This window comes from Mauremys mutica, chromosome 17 (genome assembly GCF_020497125.1).
Source record: "Mauremys mutica isolate MM-2020 ecotype Southern chromosome 17, ASM2049712v1, whole genome shotgun sequence".
Classification (NCBI taxonomy): Eukaryota; Metazoa; Chordata; order Testudines; family Geoemydidae; genus Mauremys; species Mauremys mutica.
This window is the reverse complement of record NC_059088.1, coordinates 10348342-10371251: the sequence shown is the minus strand read 5'-3', so window position 1 is coordinate 10371251 and position 22910 is coordinate 10348342. Positions and strand designations below refer to the sequence as shown.

The 22910-nt window shown below is 46.9% G+C and overlaps 3 protein-coding genes across 3 annotated transcripts; all 3 read right to left on the bottom strand.

The window, feature by feature from the left end:
* Positions 1-208: 208 nt before the first annotated feature.
* On the bottom strand, positions 209-1075 carry LOC123351948 (chemokine-like receptor 1). The gene has a single exon (XM_044991642.1). The coding sequence runs from the start codon at positions 1073-1075 to the stop codon at positions 209-211; it is 867 nt and encodes a 288-aa protein (XP_044847577.1).
* Positions 1076-11218: 10143 nt separating this feature from the next.
* Positions 11219-12076, bottom strand: LOC123351947 (chemokine-like receptor 1). Its single transcript, XM_044991641.1, has one exon. The coding sequence runs from the start codon at positions 12074-12076 to the stop codon at positions 11219-11221; it is 858 nt and encodes a 285-aa protein (XP_044847576.1).
* A 9291-nt stretch (positions 12077-21367) lies between these two features.
* Positions 21368-22234, bottom strand: LOC123351946 (chemokine-like receptor 1). The gene has a single exon (XM_044991640.1). The coding sequence runs from the start codon at positions 22232-22234 to the stop codon at positions 21368-21370; it is 867 nt and encodes a 288-aa protein (XP_044847575.1).
* Positions 22235-22910: the final 676 nt, after the last annotated feature.

Here is a 22910-nt window from a genome sequence, read left to right as displayed (position 1 = left end):
CTCTTTGTTAAGCTAAATAGACTGAGCTCCATGATTCTCTCACTGTAAGGCAGTTTTCTTATCCAGTAATCATTCCTGTGGCTCTTCTATGAATAAGGCCAAAAAATTCACTTGCTAAAAAAGACAATTCTGGGATCAAGAGGAAGTTACAGGTCCCAAAGAACAGAATTCTTTCTCCATACAAATATCAACAATTCCATCCATTTCCCTATGCAGCCGGCTCTGGCCCTGAGTTGTTGGAGGTTTGGGAGTTGCGTGCACGTTGCCGGTACCTCTGAAACTCTTCCTCCATGGTGAGGTAGAAGATGGGGTTGAGGCAGCTGCTTAAATATGTCAGGACATAAGCAGAAGCCCTTCCTGTGTTCAAAAGAGACAGAGGGTACTTAGCTGACATCAATAAGAAGTAGAAGACATGATACGGCAGCCAGCAGAGGAAAAAGGTTGGGATCAAACCAAGAAGGATCTTGAGTGGCTTGGTGGACTGGATCAGCCTGTTCCTTCTCAGCTTGGCAGCTAGAACGATGTAAGAGGTTAGGATCAAGATCAAGGCTAATGGGATCAGAAACCCAACCAGGAACTGGATCGCAATGGCGGCCCTAACTCTCCCTTCATCCACTTGGAAATTCATGCTGATCCTGGGAGGTGAGAGCAGGAATTCCCAGAGATCACCATACCGCAAGCTGAACCCAACAGACAGGGCCCACAAGCCCAAAACCATAATGAAAACCAAGCGGGGCGTGTGGTGGTTCTGGGCCCACTCAGGGCGCGCCACGAGGATGCAGCGATCGACACTGAGGGCTGTGAGGAGGAAGGTGCTAGAGAACATGTGGAAGGAGGTGATGGTGCTGCTCAGCATATTGGCCCAATTTAAGTCCAGGATGAAGAAGGAGGTGAATCTGAGAGGCAGGAAAATGATGAAGATTAAATCAGTCACAGCCTGGTTCCAGAACCACACGGCGCTGGCCGTCCTCTCCACACGGCAGCCGGCAACAAAGAGGACGTAGCCATTCAATGCCACCCCGGCGAGGAAGACCACGGCACACAGCACCAGGAAGGGAACTTGGAGGTATTCCATTCTTGGAAGAGGTACAGTCACAGTATCCCCTCTTCCTCCTCCCGGCTCGGCTTGGGCAGTGCAGACGTTGTGCTGAGCAAAGGAAGGAAGAGCAATGAAAAGGGCTCTAGGAGAGGACACGGACAGATTGAGACTCTTCTCAGGGTTTATAAACTCCTCAGATCCTGAGCTGAACTCAGATAGGATCACATCCTTTTAGGCCAATGGCACCAATGCTTCGAAGATCTTTGGAGCACAGAGTCAGAGAGTCAGAAGGAACCACAAAGGTCATATCATCTAACCTCCAGCCAAGATGCAGGATTTGTCGTGTCTATTCTCTGCTCAAACGGTTTTTGTTTTGCCTCTGACCTGTGACAACAGGCTCCACAAATAATTTCAATCGGTTCTAATCAGAGCGGATGAGGGGAGGGGTTGGGGGCCACTGGAAGGGGGGAGATCTGGGGGCACTGATGTGAGGGCAGGACAGAAGGAGATCCAGTGAGGAAGCTGGGGGGGTTGCCTCATTACCTTACCCGTGTCTTGGGGAATGCAGCGTCTCAGAGTTGACCCCCGTCCAAGGTCCCCAACGCGACGTCTGCAGCTCTCCCAGACTGGCTCAGCCCAAAGGAGGAAGCTGTTCATGTGGGGCGGGGAGAACAATGACTGGAGATCACAGGATGCAGCTGGGTCCGAATACTTCTGCAAAGTCAGGAAGGCCTCCGGCACCCACAGCTACATGCAGACGTTATGTGAACCAGAAGCTCCTGTTAGAATATAGATATCCAGGCCTGCCTGTAAAGGCCTACACTTTAAGAACTTAGGTGTATTTTTACCACTTAGCTAGTTACAGGGGTATAAAAACAAATAATCAAAATCACAGTCCGCCTGTGTATGGGCCTTCTCTCACTAGGATAATTCATTAATGATCTGGAGGACGGCGTGGATTGCACCCTCAGAAGTTTGCAGAAGACACTAAACTGGGAGGAGTGGTAGATACGCTGGAGGGTAGGGATAGGACACAAAGGGACCTTGACAAATTAGAGGATTGGGCCAAAAGAAACCTGATGAGGTTCAACAAGGACAAGTGAAGAGTCCTGCATTTAGGAATGAAGAATCCCTTGCACTGCTACAGACTAGGGGCTGAGTGGCTAAGCAGCAGTTCTGCAGAAAAGGACCTAGGGGTTACAGTGAACAAGAAGCTGGATATGAGTCAACAGTGTGCCCTTGTTGCCAAGAAGGCTACTGGCATTTTGGGCTGTATAAGTAGTAGTGTTGCCAGCAGATCGAGGGATGTGATCATTCCCCTCTATTTGACATTGGTGAGGCCTCATCTGGAGTACTGTGTCCAGTTCTGGGCCCCACACTACAAGAAGGATGTGGAAAAATTGAAGAGTCCAGTGGAGGGCAACAAAAATGATTAGGGGGCTGGAGCACATGATTTATGGGAAGAGGCTGAGGGAACTGGGATTGTTTAGCCTGCAGAATAGAGGAAGAATGTTGGGGGATTTGATAGCTGCTTTCAACTACCTGAAAGTAGGTTCCAAAGAGGATGGATTTAGACTGTTCTCAGTGGTACCAGATGACAGAAGAAGGAGTAATGGTCTCAAGTTGCAGTGGGGGAGGTTTAGGTTGGACATTAGGAAAAACCTTTTCCCTAGGAGGGTGGTGAAGAACTGGAATGGGTTCCCTAGGGAGGTGATGGAATCTCCTTCCTTAGAGGTTTTTAAGGTCAGGCTTGACAAAGCCTTGGCTGGGATGATTTAGTTGGGGATTGGTCCTGCTTTGAGCACGAGGTTGGACTAGATAAACTCCTGACGTCTCTTCCAACCCTGATATTCTATGATTCTATGATTCTATGATTCTCTGAGGCCTTGTTCTTAGGCTAAGGCCAGTGGTGAGCTCCAGCCGGTTCGCAGCAGTTCGCGCGAACCGGTTGTTAAATTTAGTAGCCTTTTTAGAACCGGTTGTTCCAGGACAATGATGTTCCAGGACAAAGTTTTTAAATTTAACAAAGCTCGGGCAGCTGTCTGCCCGGCCCCCAGCCCCAGCTCACCTCCCCCTCTCCCCTGAACGCTCCTCCCCTACTTCCCGCGAATCAGATGTTCGCGGGAAGCCTGAAAGGAGGAGCAGGCAGGTAAGCCGGGCGGGGCGGACGGCGCGCGTGGCCCAGTCCAGCTCCACTTGAGCGGCTCACCCTGGCCCCGGCCAAGCTTCCCAGCCCGGTCCCGGCCAAGCACCCCCGGCTCGGTCTGGTCCCGGCTGAGCGGCTCCGACCCGGCCCAGCTCGGGACCCACCGACTCCGGTGCCGGCCCGGGGAGTCGGGCCCTGTGGCTCTGGCCGAGCGGCTCGGCCCCGGTGCCGGCCCGGGGAGTCAGGCCCCGAGGCTCCGGCCAAGCGGTGCCTGCTCTGGTCCAGCCGGGCTCGGGGAGTTGGGCCCCGCGGCGGCGGAGTGGACCCATCCCGTCCCCAGCCAGTGTGGTAAGGGGGCAGGGAGGGAGTGGGTTGTGGGGGGGTAGATAGGGGTCAGAGTGGTCAGAGGGCAGGGAACAGGGTGAATGAATGGGGGAAAGGGTCCTGGGGAACAGTCAGGAAAGAGCAGGGTTGGATGAGGTGGGGGGGGCACTCTGTTTTATCTTTATGTCCCTCATTTTTCTATTGTTAATCTGTTCTCTACTTGTTGCTGTTTGCTGTATAATTAATTTTGCTAGGTGTAGATTATTGAGGGTAGTGGGATACAATTGGTTAGAGAATTATTTTACAATATGTTAGGATTGGTTCAGTAAAATGATTGATTAAGGTGTAGCTGCGAATATTACTATATAAATTGAGGTCAAACAGGAAGTGGGGGGAAGGGAAATTGGAATCACGCTTGCTGGACGTTATCCCCAATGAACATCGCATTGTCTGCACTACGGACTGCTGGTCCTTTGCTGCCTGCTGTCTGTGTGACAAGAACCAGGGAAGCGGGAAGGTGGAGAGAAACCCCTCTAACAGCTCCCCTCACTCTGCTGGTCCCTAGCAAGGTGTCTGCATTAGGCTGTGCACACCCATGGGCCGTCGGGCAGGGCCCCCATCGGAGAGCCGGGGCTGAGACAGTCATGTCCAGCTGACTCCCCCGTGCAAGGTCCCAGGAGCAGAGACGCCAGCTGAGACTTTGATCTCCAGGCACTCCTGGCTGGGGAAAGTGAACAGAGCCCCGCTGGGAGTAGGACGCGTGAGAGTCTCAGCCCTGCCTTTCGTGCAGGGAACCCACCCTTGCCAGGGTCATGTTACAGACCAGCCAAGGCTAAGGAAGCCCTCACTCTGTGCTGGAGACCACACAAACCACAGCGCAGCCTGCATCCTGCCTCTGTCATTTGCCTGGAGGCCTCAGGTGTGGGGGCATTTTTCAGCTCAACATGAGCTTCCAGAGCCAACAGGGCACCGGCCGTCCTGGGATGCATCAACAGGGGAGTCTCGATTAGGAGCAAGGAGGTGATTTTCCCTCTGGATCCTGCCCTGGTGTGACCACAGCTGGGATCCTGTGTCCGGTTCTGGTGCCCACCCTTCAAGGAGGTTGTTGAGCAACTGGAGGGGGTCAGAGAAGAGCCACGAGAAGGATTAACGGACTGGACCCCAGGCTTGGCAGAGAGAGACTCCAGGAGTTCAGTCAGGCTCAGTAAAGACACTATCTATGCTGACGCGAGAGCTTCCCCAATCGATCACATTAATCCACCCCCCTGAGAGGTGGTAGCTGAGTTGACGGAGGAAGCAATGTGTACACCAGTCGTTAGGTCGGTATAACAGCGTCACCCAAAGAGGGTGGGTTTTCCACATCCCCGAGCGACGTAGTTGTACCATTATATTTTGCCTAGTGTAGACCAAGCAAAAGGGAAGTGACTCGATTACCTGTTTTGTGACCAGCACCTGAATTGCACCTATGCTGCCATCTACTGGCCAGGTGCTTTTACTGCCATCGTCAGCCCTGAGCCTTTGGATAACAGTCTGTAGCAGTGGGTCCCTGAGGGTATGCAGAGAGGTATGCAGAGAGGTCTTCCGTGGGGTACCTCAGCTCATCTAGATATTTGGCTGATTTTACAACAAGCTACATAAAAAGCACGAGCCTAGTCAGTACAAACTACAATTTCAAACAATGACTTGTTTCTACTGCTCTATATGCTGTCCACTGAAATGTAAAAAGACTATTTATGTTCCAATTTATTTATTTTATAATTATATGATAAAATGAGAAAGTAAACTATTCATCAGTCTAGTGTGCTGTGACAGTAGTATTTTTATGTCTGATTTTGTACAGAAGTAGTTTTTAAGTGAGGAGAAACTCGGGGGTACGCAAGACAAATGAGACTCCTGGAAGGGGGACAGAGACAGATATGGGGAGGCCATTGTAGAATTCACCGTAGCATTGAAGCTGGAAGGTTTAATCTCACTTTCTTATCTATGTCCTGGGGGAATCAGACACGGCATCTCAGAATTGAGTCCCCCAACACACACACACCATCTGCAGCTCCCCCTCCCCACAGACTCTGTCTGGGGACAGGAAGCTGTCCTCTCAGGGAGGGAAAGAAGGGGGGGTCTCAGCAGGGGTGAGAGATGCTCACAAAGCTGGGTTTGCAAAGCCTCTGAGGCTGCCAGCTCCGTGCAAGGCTCAAGCAGCTCAGCTCAGATCTGGGGCCTGCTGTGACGAAGGGTCTGATCCCGTCTGGAGAGACGGTCGCCCACATCCGGGGTAGCCACAGCCCGAGAGCAGGAGCTGAGCTGCAGCAGCATCATTGCAGAAATTCAGCCCGTTCACACCTGGAGACACACCAGACTCAGCTTGGGCCCCTGAACTGCCGCTGGATCAGGAATGATTCATGCATGGGTGCTGCCACCCTTCACCCCCGGTCACCCCAGGAATATCCTGGAGAGACCCTGCCAGGCGGCGAGTGGATCGTGAATCTCTCGCGTCATTGGCTGTTAGCCACACGACATAGAGTCTGCTCCACGACTGGCTGGTGGGTTGGTTGGGCGCTGGAGAACGCCAGCGATGTAGCGAAGGGTGAAAGCTGCGTGAATTTTGGCCAGGAATATCAGGATTCATTGAGACGTTGGTTTAAAAAGCCACTGTGACGGGGTTCCCAGTGTGCAACCCAGACTGTGGGACTGCTGAGCCCTCTGTCCCACCAACCTGGGATGTTCCTCTCACACTGTGATGCTGTGTCAAGCTACAAACCTCTGGCAGGCCCTGCACTTACACAGCCATCCCCAGGCAGCGACACACCCCACTGAGTCCCGGGAATGTTTCTCCCAGCCACTCATGAACCATCAATACAGAGACTCCAGTCAGTTCCCTCCAGGTCCCCGGCCTTGCACCCCAGTCCTGTATCATCCTGTTCTGCTCAGAAATCCGGCCAGTGTAAGTTCATTACCCATTCGGTGCCCCCCCGACGCGAAGAGCACAAACACCAGCCTTTGGAAACTAAGCTGAGATTTCCCAGCACGTCAACCAAACACACCGGTTTAGGTAGAATATAAAACAGGTTTATTAACTACAGACAGATATTATGTGATTAAAAGCAGTGAGCATAGAGGTCACCATTGGTTACGTAAGAAATAAAAGTAAATTCCCAAGCTGCAATAATAAACTAAACTACTGTTGCTACCTGGTAACCCTACTCAATACACAGGCTGGGCTTCTTTTCCACCCCAATAACAAACCTTGCCAGGTCAAAGTCTTTGTCCTCTAGACGTGTTTTCAGGTGTTGTTGAGTTGTGGGGGGGAGTGAGGCCAAGTGGTGACATCACTTCGCCTCTTTTTAGTTTCTTCCATCTTGCTAGAAAGATCTTTTCCTATCATTTCAACAAGCTTCTGTACCAAATGACTGGAGGATAGCTAATGTGACACAAATTTTTTTAAAAAAAAGGATCCACAGGTGGTCCTGGAAGTTACAGGGTGGTAAGCCTGACTTCAGTACCAAGCAAACTGGTTGAAACTATAGTAAACAACAAAATTGTCAGACTCATAGACGAACGTCATTGGTTTGGGAAGAGTCAACATGTTTTTTGTAGAGGGAAATCATGCCTCACTAAGCTACTAGAATTCTTTGAGGGGGTCAACAAGCATATGAACAAGGGTGATCTAGACAATATAGCGTACTTAGATTTTCAGCAACTCTTTGACAAGGTCCCTCACCAAAGGCTCTTAAGCAAAGCAAACTGTCCCGAGATAAGCGGGAAGGTCCTCCCATGGATCAGAAATTGGTTAAAAGGTAAGAAACAAAGGGTAGGAATAAATGGTCAGTTTACAGAATAGCAGTGTCCCCCAGGGATCTGTGCTGGGTCCAGTGCTGTTCAACATGTTCATAAATGATCTGGAAAAGGGGGTAAACAGTGGGCAGGGGCAAAATTTTCAGATGATACAAAACTACTCAAGATAGTTAAGTCCAAAGCTGACTGCGAAGAGTTACAAAGGGACCTCACAAAACTGGGTGACTGGGCAACATAATGGCAGACGAAACTCAATGTTAATAAATGCAAAGTAATGCACATTTTTGGCTTTGACAGGAGGGTTCAGCAATAGGTCTACAGCGGTTAGAGGAAAGGATGGGAGAATATTGATAGAAGAGAAAGAACAAATTAATTGATGGGCAGAGCATTTTAGAGAGACTCTAAATAGACCAAATCCTGAAGAGGTAGTTGAAATAGAGGAAACGAGTTTTCAGATGGCGGTAGAACAAGGGCCTATCACAGAGCGAGAGATAGAAGAGGCCATTAGACAGACAAAAGAAAATAGGGCACTAGGCGAAGATAGAATAACCACAGGAATGCTAAAAGCCGACCTGAATATGAGTGCCGGGATTCTAGAGGAGCTATTCAACAAGGCATGGGAAGAAGAGAAAGTACCTGAAGCATGGAAGAAAGGTATCATTGTGAAATTACCAAAGAAGTGTGATTTGTCTTTGTGTGATAATTGGAGAGGTATAAACCTGTTATCAGTGCTCGGGAAGGTTTTATGCAGAGTCCTGTTACAGAGAATAAGACAAGCAGTAGAAGAGGTCCTGAGGGAAGAACAAACAGGATTTAGGAGTGGGAGAGGATGCGTTGATCAGATATTTGTATTACGTATGATAATGGAACAATCCCTTGAATGGAACTCGCCACTGTTCATTAACTACCTTGATTTCGAGAAGGCATTTGATAGCGTCCACCATCCATCTCTCTGGAATATCCTAAAAACATATGGATTCCCTCCGAAAGTTATTAACATCCTCAAAGATATGTATGCCAATAATAAGTGTTGTGTTCGCCATGAAGGACAGCGGAGCGAGTGGTTCCATGTGAGAACGGGAGTTAGACAAGGATGTGTTATTTCGCCCATCCTATTTCTTGTGGTTCTAGACTGGGTGATGCGGAAAGCCACCGAAGATAGGCCAAGAGGGATCGCATGGGGACCCTCTGGTCATATAGAAGATTGTGACTTTGCGGATGACATCGCCCTGATTTCAAGCTCTCAGATGGACCTCCAAGAGAAGACTGATAGAGTAGGTAGAGCAGCAAGGTGCGTGGGACTTAATATCCACGCCGGTAAGAGCAAAACAATGAAAGTAAAAACAGCCAGCTCGACGACAACAGTAGTATGTGACGTAGAATTGGAGGAGGTGAACGATTTTAAATATCTTGGTAGTTACATATCGGCTGATGGTAATATTCAGAAGGAGATATCTACCAGAATCGGTCTTGCAGCAACTGCATTCTATAGACTTCAGAACATTTGGAGGTCGGCCATCTTGCAAATGAAAACCAAGGTAGAGATCTACAGGTCGAACGTCCGCTCTGTGTTGCTTTATGCGGCGGAAACATGGAGGACCAACAAGAAGATAGAAAGTCGGCTTCGGGGTTTTAAAGGAAGGAAGGTGTCTTAAGCGAATTCTTAACATACACTGGCCGCAGCATATCACCAATGTTGAAGTGAGCCGATTAACGGGCATTAACAACATAGTGGATGAAGCCAAACAACGAAGATGGAGATGGTTGGGGCATGTGTTGAGAATGGGTGCTGATAGACACCCTCATTTTGCCCTTGGATGGACACCACAAGGAAGAAGGAGGAGAGGTAGACCATTGGGGACGTGGTGAAGGACCATTGAAGAGGAAATGAAAGGCATGGGAATGAAGTGGGATGAAATTTGCTGCCTCGCTCAAGAATGAAATGAATGGAGGAGAATGGTTGACGCCTTATGCTCCACTGGGAGTGAATAAGAGGAAGAAGAAGAAGAAGAATGCACATTGGAAAGCGTATTCCAAATATACATATAAAACGATGGGGTCTAAATTAGCTGTTACCACTCAAAAAAAAATCTAGGAGTAATTGTGGATAGTTCTCTATAAACATCCACTCAATGTGCAGCGGCCGTCAAAAAAGAAACAGAATGTTGGGAATCATTAAAGGGATAGAGAATAAGAATGAAAATATCATATTACCTCTATATAAATCCATCTAAAAATTATTTATTTTATATATAAAGAAAAGGGCAACAAAAATTATTAGGGGTGTGGAAGAGATTCCATATGAGAGATTAGTAAAATTGGGACTTTTTAAATTGTTAAAGATATGACTAAGGGGGGACATGATAGAGCCCTATAAAATCTTGACTGGTGTGGAGAAAGTAAATAAGAAAGTGTTATTTACTCCTTCCAAAAACACAAGAACTAGAGGTCACCAAATCAAATTAATAGTCACCAGGTTTAAAAACAAACAAGAGGAAGTATTTCTTCACACAATGCACAGTCAACCTGTGGAACTTTTCCCCAGAGGATGTTGCGAAGGCCAAGACTATAACAGGGTTAAAAAGAGAACAAAATCATTTCATGGAGGATGAGTCCATCAGTGGATATTAGTCAAGATGGGCAGGGATGGTGTCCATAACCTCTGTTTGCCAGAGGCTGGGAAAATGGGTGACAGGGAATGGATCATTTGATGATTCTCTGTTCTGTTCATTCCCTCTGGGGCACCTGGCACTGGCGGAAGACAGGGTACTGGGCTAGACGGACCTTTGTTCTGACTCAGTATGGCCATTCTTATGTTATGTCTCATTGACTTTCAGCAAGGTTCCTATGGGCCTAAACACTTTTAAAAATAGTACTTAGACCCTTTTGAAAATGTTACCCTTTCATAGACCCCTTGATCTTCAACAAACACAGTGAAGAAGAAGAGCTGGAGCCCCAATGGGAGCAAAGATGAAATGATGAGAAGAATAAGGACACGAAGACGTAGGAAAGATCAGACCATAAAAAATCAGATGTCCTAAAATGCTCTAAAAATTAAAGAAAGCAAAACTCTAATATATTTCATTGTGATCATCTAATCCAGGGGTAGGCAACCTATAGCATACGTGCCAAAGGCGGCATGCAAGCTGATTTTCAGTGGCACTCAGACTGACCAGGTCCTGGCCACCGGTCAGGGGGGCTCTGCGTTTTAATTTAGTTATAAATGAAGTTTCTTAAACATTTTTAAAACCTTATTTACTTTACATACAATAGTTTAGTTATATATTATAGACTTATAGAAAGAGATCTTGTAAAAACATTAAAATGTATTACTGGCATGCGAAACCTTAAATTAGAGTGAATAAATGAAGACTCAGCACACCACGTCTGAAAGGTTGCCGACCCTGATTTAATCTCACCTCCCTGATCACATGGGCCAGAGAACTGCCCAAAACAATTCCTAGAGCAGAGATTTTAGAAAAAAAACCAATTAATTTAAAATTGCTGGTGATGGAGGATTCACCATGACCCTTGGGAATTTTTGCCAATGGTCAGTTATTTTGAACAGTAAAAATTTACACCCCATTTCCAGACTGAATTTGTCTCGGTTAAACTTCTGTTCACTGGATCATGTTAGACCTTCCTATGCTAGACTGAAGAGCCCGTTATTAAATATTTGTTCCCCACATATGTACTTACAGACTATGATCAAGTCACCTCTACACCTTCTCTTTGTTAAGCTAAATAGATTGAGCTCCATGATTCTCTCACTGTAAGGCAGTTTTCTAATCCAGTAATCATTCCTGTGGCTCTTCTATGAATAAGGCCAAAAAATTCACTTGCTAAAAAGACAATTTTGGGGGCAAGAGGAAGTTACATCTCCCAGCAAACAAATATCGACAATTCCATCCATTCCTCTATTCAACCATCTCCAGCTCTGAGTTTTCGGTCGTTTGGGGGTTGCAAGCACATTGCCAGTAACTCAGAAACTGTTCCTCCATGGTCAGGTAGAAGATGGGGTTGAGGCAGCTGTTGATATATGACACAACACAAGCAAAATTGCTTTCTGTGACAAGAAAAGAAGGGGGGTACTTAGGTGAGATCAGCAGGAAGGAGAAGACGTGATACGGCAGCCAGTAGAGGAAAAAGGTCGCGGTCAAGCCAAGAAGGATCTTGAGTGGCTTGGTGGATTGGATCAGCCTGTTCCTTCTCAGCTTGGCAGCTAGAACAATGTACAAGGTTGGGATCAAGATCAAGGCTAACGGGATCAGAAACCCGACCAGGAACTGGATCACAATGGTGCCCTTCACCCTCCCTTCATGCAGTGCGACATTTATGCTGGTGCTGGCAGGTGAGAGGAGGGATTCCCAGAGATCACCGTACCGCAAGCTGAACCCAACAGACAGGGCCCATATGCCCATAATAATAATGAAAGCCAGGCGGGGCGTGCGGTGGTTCCGGCCCCACTCAGGGCGCGCCACGAGGATGCAGCGATCGACACTGAGGGCGGTGAGGAGGAAGGCACTGGAGAACATGTGGAGGGAGGTAACGGTGTTGTTCAGTATCTTGGCCCGGACTAAATTCAGAATGAAGATGAATCTGAAGGGCAGACAAACGATAAAGAGGAAATCGGCTATGGCCCGGTTCAGGAACCACACGGTGCTGGCCGTCCTCTCCACACGGCAGCTGGTGACGAAGATGACGTACCCATTCAACAGCAGCCCAGCGAGCAAGGCCAGGCCACTCAGCACCAGAGAGAGGATTGGGAACACCATTCTCAGAGGAGTTGAAGTCACAATATCCCCTCCTTCTCCTCAGGGCTTGGCGGGGGCAGCGCAGATGTTGTACTGAGCAAAGGAAGGAAAAGAAATGAAAATGGCTCCAGGACAGGACAACGACAGAGTGAGACAGCCGCTGAGTTTATAATCTCCTTAGAGTTTATAAACTCCCCAGATCCTGAGCTGAATGCAAATAGGATGAAATCCTTGAAGGCCAATGGTACCAATAGTTTGAGGACCTTAGAAACGTAGAGCCAGTGGGTTAGAAGGTCATCTCGTTTAACCCCCTGCCAAGAAGCAGGACTTGCGTCTGTTCTCTGCCCAAACGTTTTTTGTTTTGACATAATATTGTTTTTTCGACTACACCAAACATTAAAAATAACCCCCACATTTGCTTCTTACCGCAAAGTTGGATTTAAGGGCAAGGGGAGGTGGGCAATGAGGGGGGCGGGTCCAAGGCAGAGATTGGAGAGACACAAACACCCGCCACCTTCCACAGCCTCACCAAAATTCCCAAATAATCTTCTTGCTGTTAGTATCCCAAAGGATCTGGTTATTCCCGTCTTTGTTAAAAAAAAAAAAAAGTTAATGACTGATGACTTCCACTCCACTTTTTTTTGTTTTGAAATAATGGAATTTCTGAAAGAGAGTCTTCCTCAGTTCCCCTTCATTTTGAAGTGGAGTTTTCGTGTGGTTTGGGTCATGTCGGGGGGTGAGTTAGTGGAGCAGGCACAATCCCCACCGAAAGATCCCCCCTGTGAAAACCTCCAGTGATGGAGAGAAACTCCCCAGCAGGAGAAAAGTAAGATGGAAACAAGGACGACAACAAAAAAGCTGGCCAAACATCAGAGGAAGAAGAGAACTGTAATCAGCTAAAAAACTTTTTTTTTAAAAAAGGAAGGGTATTGCAGGAGTCTATTGTAGTGGTTAGCCGGGGAGTTCCGTCCCAGACTTTTTCACTGAACTGCTTGGGGAGCCTGGATAAGTCACGCCATGGCCCCGTGCCTCAGTTTCCTCTCCAAACATTAGAGTGTGAGCTTGCTGTGGCCAGACCTCTTTCTCCCTCTGGGTCTGTGCAGTGCCTGGCACGATGGGGCCCCCGAGCTCGGTCAGTGTCTACGCACCACCCTGCGTGACGAGGGCCCATGACCTCTGACAACAGGACCCACAAATAATTTCAACCGGTTCTAACTGGAGTGGATGAGGGGAGGGGATGGGGACAGCTGGAAGGGGGGAGATCCAGCGGGCATTGGTGTGGGCGGCGGGACATAATGAGATCCAGTGGGGCAGATGGAGTTTATCTCATGTCCTTACCTGTGTTTTGGAGGACGCAGCGTCTCAGAGTCGACCTCTGTCCAAGGTCCCCAACGCGATGCCTGCAGCTCTCCCAGACTGGCTCAGCCCGGAGCAGGAAGCTGTTCATGTGGGGCGGGGAGAACAATGAGTGGAGGTCACAGGATGTGGCTGGGTCCGAATACTTCTGCAAAGCCTGGAAGGCCTCCGGCACCCAGAGCTACTTGCAGATGTTATGCGAACCACAAGCTCCTCTTAGAATATAGGTATTCAGACCTGCCTGTAGAGGCCTAGACTTTAAGAACTTAGGTGTATTTTTATCACTTAGCTAGTTACAGGGGTATAAAAACGAAGAATCAAAACCACAGTCTGCCTGTGTCTGGGCCTTCTCTCACTGTGACAGTCTGAGGCCTGGTTCTTAGGCTAAGGCCTCTGGCTAAGCAGCGGGGGCAGCCATACGCTGGGAAGCGAACGGTCACATCCTCACATCCCAAACCCGTCACGCTGAAATAAGGTGCTATTGGGCTGTTAGGAAGACGATCCTGTCCTGATAGTGCCCATCGCCAGCAGATAAAGAAACAGCTCTTGAGATGGTTAAAGAAAACTTAGTTTGACAGCATCCTGTCTGGCAATAAATCACTTATCAATGGTTGTGGTTGTGAAACCCTCATTTCTGTCTGTTTCATCTTGACCCCCCCACACACACACTTTTCTATTCTTAATCTGTCTGGTTCTCTACTTGTTTCTGTCTGTTGTATAATTCATTTTTATAGGTGTAGATTATTGAGGGTAGTGGGATAAAATTGGTTAGAGAATTGTGTTACGATATGTTAGGATTGGTTAGATAAAGTTTAGTAAAATAATTGGTGAAGGTATAGCTGAGATATAAACTGGGGTCAAACAGGAAGTGGGGGGAAGGGAAATTGGAATCACGCTTGCTGGACATTAACCCCAATGAACATAGCATTGTCTGCACTACGGACTTCTGGTCTTTTGCCGACTGCTGTCTGCTTGACGAGAACCAGGGAAGTGGGAGGGTGGAGGGAAACCCTCTAACAGCTCCCCCTCTTTGCTGGTCCCAAGCAAGGTGTCTGCATCACGCTGTCCACTTCCATGGGCCAGCGCACAGGACCCCCATCGGAGAGCAGGGGCTGAGACAGCCACGTCCAGCAGACTCCACCGTGCGAGGTCCCAGGAGCAGAGACAGCAGCTGGGACTCTGCTCTCCAGCCCCTCCTGGCTGAGGAAAGCGAACAGAACCCTGCTGGGAGTCGGACGCGTGAGATTCTCAGCCCTGCCTTTGCTGCACCCCTCAGCCCGGGCCATGTTACAGGCCAGCGAACGCTAAGGAAATCCTCGCTCTGTGCTAGAGACCACACAAACCACAGCCCAGCCTCCAATCTGTCTTCTTGTTTCATCATTTGCCTGGAGGCCTTAGGCGTGGAGGCACTTTTCTCAATTAGGAGCAGGGAGGTGATTTTCACTCTGGATCCGGCCCTGGTGCAACCGCCGCTGGGATCCTGTGTCCGGTTCTGGTGCCCACCCTTCAAGAAGGATGTTGAGCAACTGGACAGGGGTCAGAGAAGATCTACGAGAAGGATTAATGGACTGGACCCCGGGCTTGACAGAAAGAGACTCCAGGAGCTGAGGGTGTTCAGGGAAGGCTGGGCCACAGTAGCGGCTCAGTGAAGATGCTATTTATGCTTCTCCCATCGGCGTAGTTAATTCCCCCACCCCCTTTCCCCCGGAGAAGTGGTAGCTGTCCTGACAGGAGAAGCATTATCTACACCGGGCCTTAGGTCAGTATAACAACGTCACCCGGGGTGGTGGGTTTCCACACCCATGAGTGACATCGTTATAGAATCATATCATAGAATCATAGAATCTCAGGGTTGGAAGGGACCTCAGGAGGTATCTAGTCCAACCCCCTGCTCAAAGCAGGTCCAAACCCAACTAAATCAGTTGCTAGTGTAGACCAAGTGAAAGGGAAGGTGACATGGTGACTTGATTGCCAGTTTCTGAGAAGCAACTGAATTGCATGTGTGCTGCTATCAACTGGCCAGGTGTTTTACTGTACCCCTTTCAGGATTCTCATTTTCTTGTGTACCCCTAAGTTTCTCCTAATTTTAAAACTGATTATTTACAAAATCAGACATAAATATACAAGTTTCACTGGTACTGATAAATAGTTTACTTTTTCATTTTACCATATACTGATGAAATACATCAATTGGAATATAAATAATGCACTAACATTTCAATGGACAGTATATACAGCAGGATAAAAAAATCATCATATGAAATTTAAGTTAGTACTGACTATGTTCGTGCTTTTTATGTAGTCTGTTGTAAAACTAGACAAATATTTAGATGAGCTGATGATGTACCCACAGGAAGATCTCTGTGTAACCCCGGGAGTAAATGTACCCCTGGTTGAGAACCACTGCTATACACTTTTACCCAAAGGCTCATCTGTGATTTGTTGTCTGTGACACACATGACATTGTGTTTGCTCCACAACTGGCTGGTGGATGTGTTTGAATCTGGAGAATGGCCAGCAATGTAGAGAAGGGCGGAAGCTGCATATATTTTGACCAGGAATATCAGGATTCATTGAGACACTGTTTTAAAAAGTCACTTTGACAGGGTTCCTGTCGTGCAAACTGGACTGTGGGACATCTGAGCCCTGTGCCCCACCAGCCTGGGGTATCCCTCTCACACTGTGATGCTGTGTCAAGCTGCAAACTTCTCGCAAATCCTACACTCCACAGCCATAGCCAGGCAGGAATTCACCCCACTGTGTTCCATGAAGGACCTCCCAGCCACTCATGAACCACCAATAGGGAGGCTCCAGTCAATTCCCTCCGGCTCCCTGGCCTTGCAGTCCAGATCTGTACAGTCCTGCATTGGCGTGAAGCCTGACATGTGTAAGTTCATTGCCCAGTCTGCACCTCCCCTGATGTGTAGAGCAGAAACACCAGCTTTGGAAACTGAGCTGAGATTTCACAAGCACTTCCATCAAAACACACAGTTCTAGGTAGAATATAAAACAGGTTTATTAACTACAGACAGATTTAAAGCCATTATAAGCATCAAGCACAGAGATCACAGTTGGTTACACAAGAAGGAAAAGTAAATTTGCAGTCTGAGTTAAATAAACTAGACAGGATATGAATCAAGCTGTGTGTCACCCTGGCAGGTGGTACAAGCAGGTGACAGTTCCTCAATACACAGGCAGGGCTTGTCTTCCAGCCCAATGCCAAATTTCCCCAGTTCAAAGTCTTTGTCCTTCAGATGTGTTTCCAGGTGTTGTGGTGGGAGTGATGCCAAGTGGTGATGTCGCTTCCTCTCTTTTATAGTTTCTTCCAGCTTGCTGGAAATCCACTTTACTATGACTTGGGTCGAACAGTCTCCATTGTCTATGTGCTCTCTCTGAGAAATCTCCACTGTATACAGTTCCTGAGATAGTGGCTTCTTGGATGAGGGTTGATGAGCCCATAATGGTGTCTGGCTCCTCCACTGTCGTACCTGAAAGGCTGGTTGTGGGTGTTCCCAACATCACAACTTATTTCAGTAACACACACATAGCAAAACTTCCTAACGCCCCATGTAATGTCAGCACGTACAATTCAACAGGATATTATTAATCAACAGAGCAAGACTTTTTTAATGATACCTCACAAGGCAGACTGTTCATATTGATATGACAGTGGTGAATATGGGGGTTCTGGGTGCTGTTTTGAGGTACAGAGTGCCACAGCCACCTGCATTTTATTTAAAGTCCCCAATAATTTATACCCCTCCTCACAACTCTAACAATTTGGTTGTGGCATTCTCCATGCTTGTCTTTTTCCTCCAAGCCCCAGATCCTGGAATCAGATGATTATGTAGGAATTTCAGCTTTCTTTCTTTCTTTCTTTCTTTCTTTCTTTCTTTCTTTCTTTTAAGTTTCCAGCCTTTGTCGTTGCAGAGAAAAGCTTGAAATGCTGCCCCCCCCCAAAAAAATCATAAGGCAAAAAAAGAAGAACCCAAATGTCTGTCTTTTCAAACCAATCTCATGATGTTTTAGGGGGCGGCTCATGAGGTTTGAAGGTTCGTGTTTGGCAATGAAGAGACAGGATTAGATTTTTAAAAGTGGTTAAGGGATTTAGGTGCCAAATTCCCATTGAAGTTAGGAGTTAAGCACCTAATTCACATAGCTGCTTTTGAAAACATCACCCATAGAAGTTTAAGTCAATTCAATTAGATCATGTAATGGCAGACAGCTAAAAAGTGACATTTAAGTTCTTATATACAAATGCTAGAAGTCTAATAATAAGACACATGCACTAGACTGCCTTTTATTTAATGAGGAGATTGACATAATAGTCATCACAGAAACTTGGTGGAATGAGGATAATCAATGGGTAATACTTGGTTTAGTAAGAGCAGGTTACAAAATATATCGGAAGGACAGAACAGGTCCTGCTGGTGGGGGATTGGCACTAGATGTGAAAGAAAGCGTAGAGTCAAATGAAGTAAAAATCTTAAATGAACCAAACTGTACCATAGAATCTCTCTGGATAGTAATCCCATGCTCTAATAATAAAAATATTGCATAGACTCATAGACTTTAAGGTCAGAAGGGACCATTATGATCATCTAGTCTGACCTTCTGCACAACGCAGGCCACAGAATCTCACCCACCCACTCCTGTAATAAACCCCTAAACTATGTCTGAGTTATTGAAGTCCTCAAATTGTGGTTTGACGACCTCAAGCTGCAGAGAATCCTCCAGCAAGTGATCCGTGCCCCATGCTGCAGAGGAAGGCAAAAAACCTCCAGGGCCTCTGCCAATCTGCCCTGGAGGAAAATTCCTTCCCGACCCCAAAAATGGCGATCAGTTAACCCCTGAGCATGTTGGCAAGACTCACCAGCCAGCACCCAGGAAAAAATTCTCTGTAGTAACTCAGCAGCAGTAGGATATATTAGCAACCACCTGACCAGGATGGTGACAGCGACTGTGAAATGCTCTGGGAGATTAGAGAGGCTGTTAAAATAAAAAACAACTCTATAATAATGGGGGATTATCAACTATCCCCATATTGACTGGATAGATGTCACTTCAGGATGGGACACAAAGATCATTTGTTGACTCCTTAAATGACGGCTTCTTCGTACAGGTAGTCCTGGAACCCACCAGGGGAGAGCCACTTCTTGGTTTAGTGCTAGGTAGAGCACAGGATCTGGTCCAAGGGGTGAATATAACTGAACTGCTTCATAATAGTGACCATAATATAATTTAATGTATCAGGCCTATGGCAGGGAAAACATCACAGCAGCCCACCACGGTAGCAATTAATTTCAGACAGGGGACTACACAAAAATGAGGAAGTTAGTTAAACAGAAATTAAAGGAGACAGTGCCAAAAGTGAAATCCCTGCAAGCTGCGTGGAGACTTTTTAAAGACACCATAATAGAGGCTCAATTTAAATGGATCCCGCAAATTAAAAAAACATAGTAAGGGAACCAAAAAAGAGCCACCATGGGTAAACAACAAACTAAAGAAGGTTTGAGAGGCAAAAAAGGTGTCCTTTAAAAGTGGAAGTTAAATCCTACTGTGGAAAATAGAAAGGGGCATAAACTCTGGCAAATGAAGCGTGAAACTATAACTAGGAAGACCAAAAAAAGAATGTGAAGAACAGCTGGCCAAAGATGCAAAAAGTAATATGAAAAAAAAGGTTCATCAGAAGGAGGAAGTTCCCTCACCAAAGACTCTTAAGCAAAGTAAGCTGTTGTGAGGTTAGGGGGAAGGTCCTCCCATGGATCAATAACTGGTTAAATGGTAGGACACTGAAGGGGATGCTTATGTTCATTTTGGATAAAATGTGGTTTGCAGGGTGCTTATGCATAGGGAAGCAGGATGTAGCTCAGCACCCTAGGGCCATTCTAGAGAAGGCCGAGGCAGGGAGCTCAGCATGTGGAATGGAGAACTATGGGTATGTGATAAACAAATCCATATATGGAAAGGTTAACTCTGATTGGTTAGAGGTTCGTGTTATGTAACTTGTAATGTAAGTGCCACGTGCTATAAAATAGCAAGGGGAGGGGCTCCTTGCTGGAGGGACTCTGCCTGATTTTTGTACCAGGGGCTCTCCCTTTCTATATATTGAATAAAGCCTGGTTGAATCACATCGCATCAAAGTCCCTTGATTTCTGCCCAGCATCTGACCCATTGGGAACCACAAAATCCCAACAAAACAAAGGGTAGGAATAAATGGTCGGTATTCAGAATGGAGACAGATAAATAGCGACGTACCCCAGGATGATCTGGAAAAAGAGGTAAACAGTGAGGTGGCAACATTTTCAAGTGATACAAAACTACTCAAGACAGTTACGCTCAAAGCAGACTGCGAGGAGTTACAAAGGGGTCTCACAAAACTGGGTGACGGCAAGAAAATGGCAGGTGAAATTCAGCATTGATAAATACAAAGTAATGCACATAGGAAACCATAATCCCAACTATACATATAAAATCATGAGGTCTAAATTTGCTGTTACCACTCAAGAAAGATCTTGGAGTCACTGTGGATAGTTCTGTGAACACCTCCACTCAGTGTGCCTCGGCCATCAAAAAAGCGAACAGAATGTTGGGAATCATTAAGAAATGGATAGATAATAAGACTGAAAATATCATATTGTCTCTATATAAATCCATGGTACTCCCACATCCTGAATACTGAGTGCAGATGTGATCGCCCCATCTCAAAAATGGTATATTGGAATTGGAAAAGGTTCAGAAAAGGGCTACAAAAAATGATTAGGGGTATGGAACTGCTTCCATAGGAGGAGAGATTGCTAAGACTTTTCAGCTTAGAAAAGAGATGACTATAGGGGGATATGATAGAGCTCTGTAAAATCCTGACTGATGTGAAGACAGTCATGATTGAAGTGTTATTTACTCCTTCCCATTACACAAGAACTAGGGGTCACCAAATGAAATGAATAGCCAGCAGGTTGCAAAGAAATAAAAGGAAGTATATAAAGAAATAAAAGGAAGTATTCCTTCACACACCACACAGTCAGCCTGAGAAACTCTGTGTGAAGTATCTCTTCACACAACATATAATCAGATTGTGCAACTCTTTATCAGGGTTATATTCTGTTCTGTTCTCATTGACTCACAGCGAGGTTCCTAAGGGACTAAACACTTTTAAAAATAGGCCTTAGATCCTTTTGAAAATGTTACCCTTTTTCTCAACAAACACAGGAAAGAAAGCTCCACTGGGAGCAAATATGACAGAGAAGATGATGAGAAGAGCACAGATGATGAGAAGAAGAATGACTCAAGGACATAGAAAAGGACAGATCATAAAAAACAAAATTCCCCCAAATAATCTAAAAACAAGCAAAACCAAGAATCCATATATTTTGTTAAAATGACAGATTCACACATTCCAAGGCTGCAAGGGACCATTGTGATCATCTCGTCTGACCTCCCGGGTCACATGGGCCAGAGAACAGCCCCAAAACAATTCCTAGAGCAGAGCTTATAGAAAAATTTCCCAGCTTCATTTAAAATTGCAAAGTGATGGAGCATCCACCACGACCTCTGGGAAATTGCTCCAATGGTGAGTTATTCTGACCATTAAAAATTTACACCTCATTTCCAGTCTGAATTTGTCTAGGTTCAACTTCTGTTTACTGGATTGTGTTAGACCTTCCTATGCTAGACTGAAGAGCTCGTTATTAAATATTTGTTCCCCACATAGGTACTTACAGACTATGATCAAGTCACCTCTACACCTTCTCTTTGTTAAGCTAAATAGACTGAGCTCCATGATTCTCTCACTGTAAGGCAGTTTTCTAATCCAGTAATCATTCCTGTGGCTCTTCTATGAATAAGGCCAAAAAATTCACTTGCTAAAAAAGACAATTCTGGGATCAAGAGGAAGTTACAGGTCCCAAAGAATAGAATTCTTTCTCCATACAAATATCAACAATTCCATCCATTTCCCTATGCAGCCGGCTCTGGCCCTGAGTTGTTGGAGGTTTGGGAGTTGCGTGCACGTTGCCGGTACCTCTGAAACTCTTCCTCCATGCTGAGGTAGAAGATGGCGTTGAGGCAGCTGCTTAAATATGTCAGGACATAAGCAGAAGCCCTTCCTGTGTTCAAAAGAGACAGAGGGTACTTAGCTGACATCAATAAGAAGTAGAAGACGTGATACGGCAGCCAGCAGAGGAAAAAGGTTGGGATCAAACCAAGAAGGATCTTGAGTGGCTTGGTGGACTGGATCAGCCTGTTCCTTCTCAGCTTGGCAGCTAGAACGATGTAAGAGGTTAGGATCAAGATCAAGGCTAATGGGATCAGAAACCCGACCAGGAACTGGATCGCAATGGCGGCCCTCACTCTCCCTTCATCCACTTGGAAATTCATGCTGATCCTGGGAGCTGAGAGCAGGAATTCCCAGAGATCACCATACCTCAAGCTGAACCCAAGAGACAGGGCCCACAAGCCCAAAACCATAATGAAAGCCAAGCGGGGCGTGCGGTGGTTCTGGGCCCACTCAGGGCGCGCCACGAGGATGCCGCGATCGACACTGAGGGCTGTGAGGAGGAAGGCGCTGGAGAACATGTGGAAGGAGGTGATGGTGCTGCTCAGCATATTGGCCCAATTTAAGTCCAGGATGAAGAAGGAGGTGAATCTGAGAGGCAGGAAAATGATGAAGATTAAATCGGTCACAGCCCGGTTCCAGAACCACACGGCGCTGGCCGTCCTCTCCACACGGCAGCCGGCAACAAAGAGGACGTAGCCATTCAATGCCACCCCGGCGAGGAAGACCACGGCACTCAGCACCAGGAAGGGAACTTGGAGGTATTCCATTCTTGGAAGAGGTACAGTCACAGTATCCCCTCTTCCTCCTCCCGGCTCGGCTTGGGCAGCGCAGACGTTGTGCTGAGCGAAGGAATTGCAATGAAAAGGGCTCTAGGAGAGGACACAGACAGAGAAAGACTCTTCTCAGGGTTTATAAACTCCTCAGATCCTGAGCTGAACTCAGATAGGATCACATCCTTTTAGGCCAATGGCACCAATGCTTCGAAGATCTTTGGAGCACAGAGTCAGAGAGTCAGAAGGAACCACAAAGGTCATATCATCTAACCTCCAGCCAAGATGCAGGATTTGTTGTGTCTATTCTCCGCTCAAACGGTTTTTGTTTTGCCTCTGACCTGTGACAACAGGCTCCACAAATAATATCAACCGGTTCTAACCAGAGCGGATGAGGGGAGGGGTTGGGGGCCACTGGAAGGGGGGAGATCTGGGGGCAGTGGTGTGAGGGCAGGACAGAAGGAGATCCAGTGAGGAAGCTGGGGGGGTTGCCTCATTAACTTACCCGTTTCTTGGGGAATGCAGCGTCTCAGAGTCGACCCCCGTCCAAGGTCCCCAACACGACGTCTGCAGCTCTCCCGGACTGGCTCAGCCCAAAGGAGGAAGCTGTTTGTGTGGGGCGGGGAGAACAATGAGTGGAGATCACAGGATGCAGCTGGGTCCGAATACTTCT

Excerpts from the sequence above, each read along its gene's own strand:
- LOC123351948 (XM_044991642.1), bottom strand. The coding sequence starts at position 1,075 with ATGGAATACCTCCAAGTTCCCTTCCTGGTGCTGTGTGCCGTGGTCTTC.
- LOC123351947 (XM_044991641.1), bottom strand. The coding sequence starts at position 12,076 with ATGGTGTTCCCAATCCTCTCTCTGGTGCTGAGTGGCCTGGCCTTGCTC.
- LOC123351946 (XM_044991640.1), bottom strand. The coding sequence starts at position 22,234 with ATGGAATACCTCCAAGTTCCCTTCCTGGTGCTGAGTGCCGTGGTCTTC.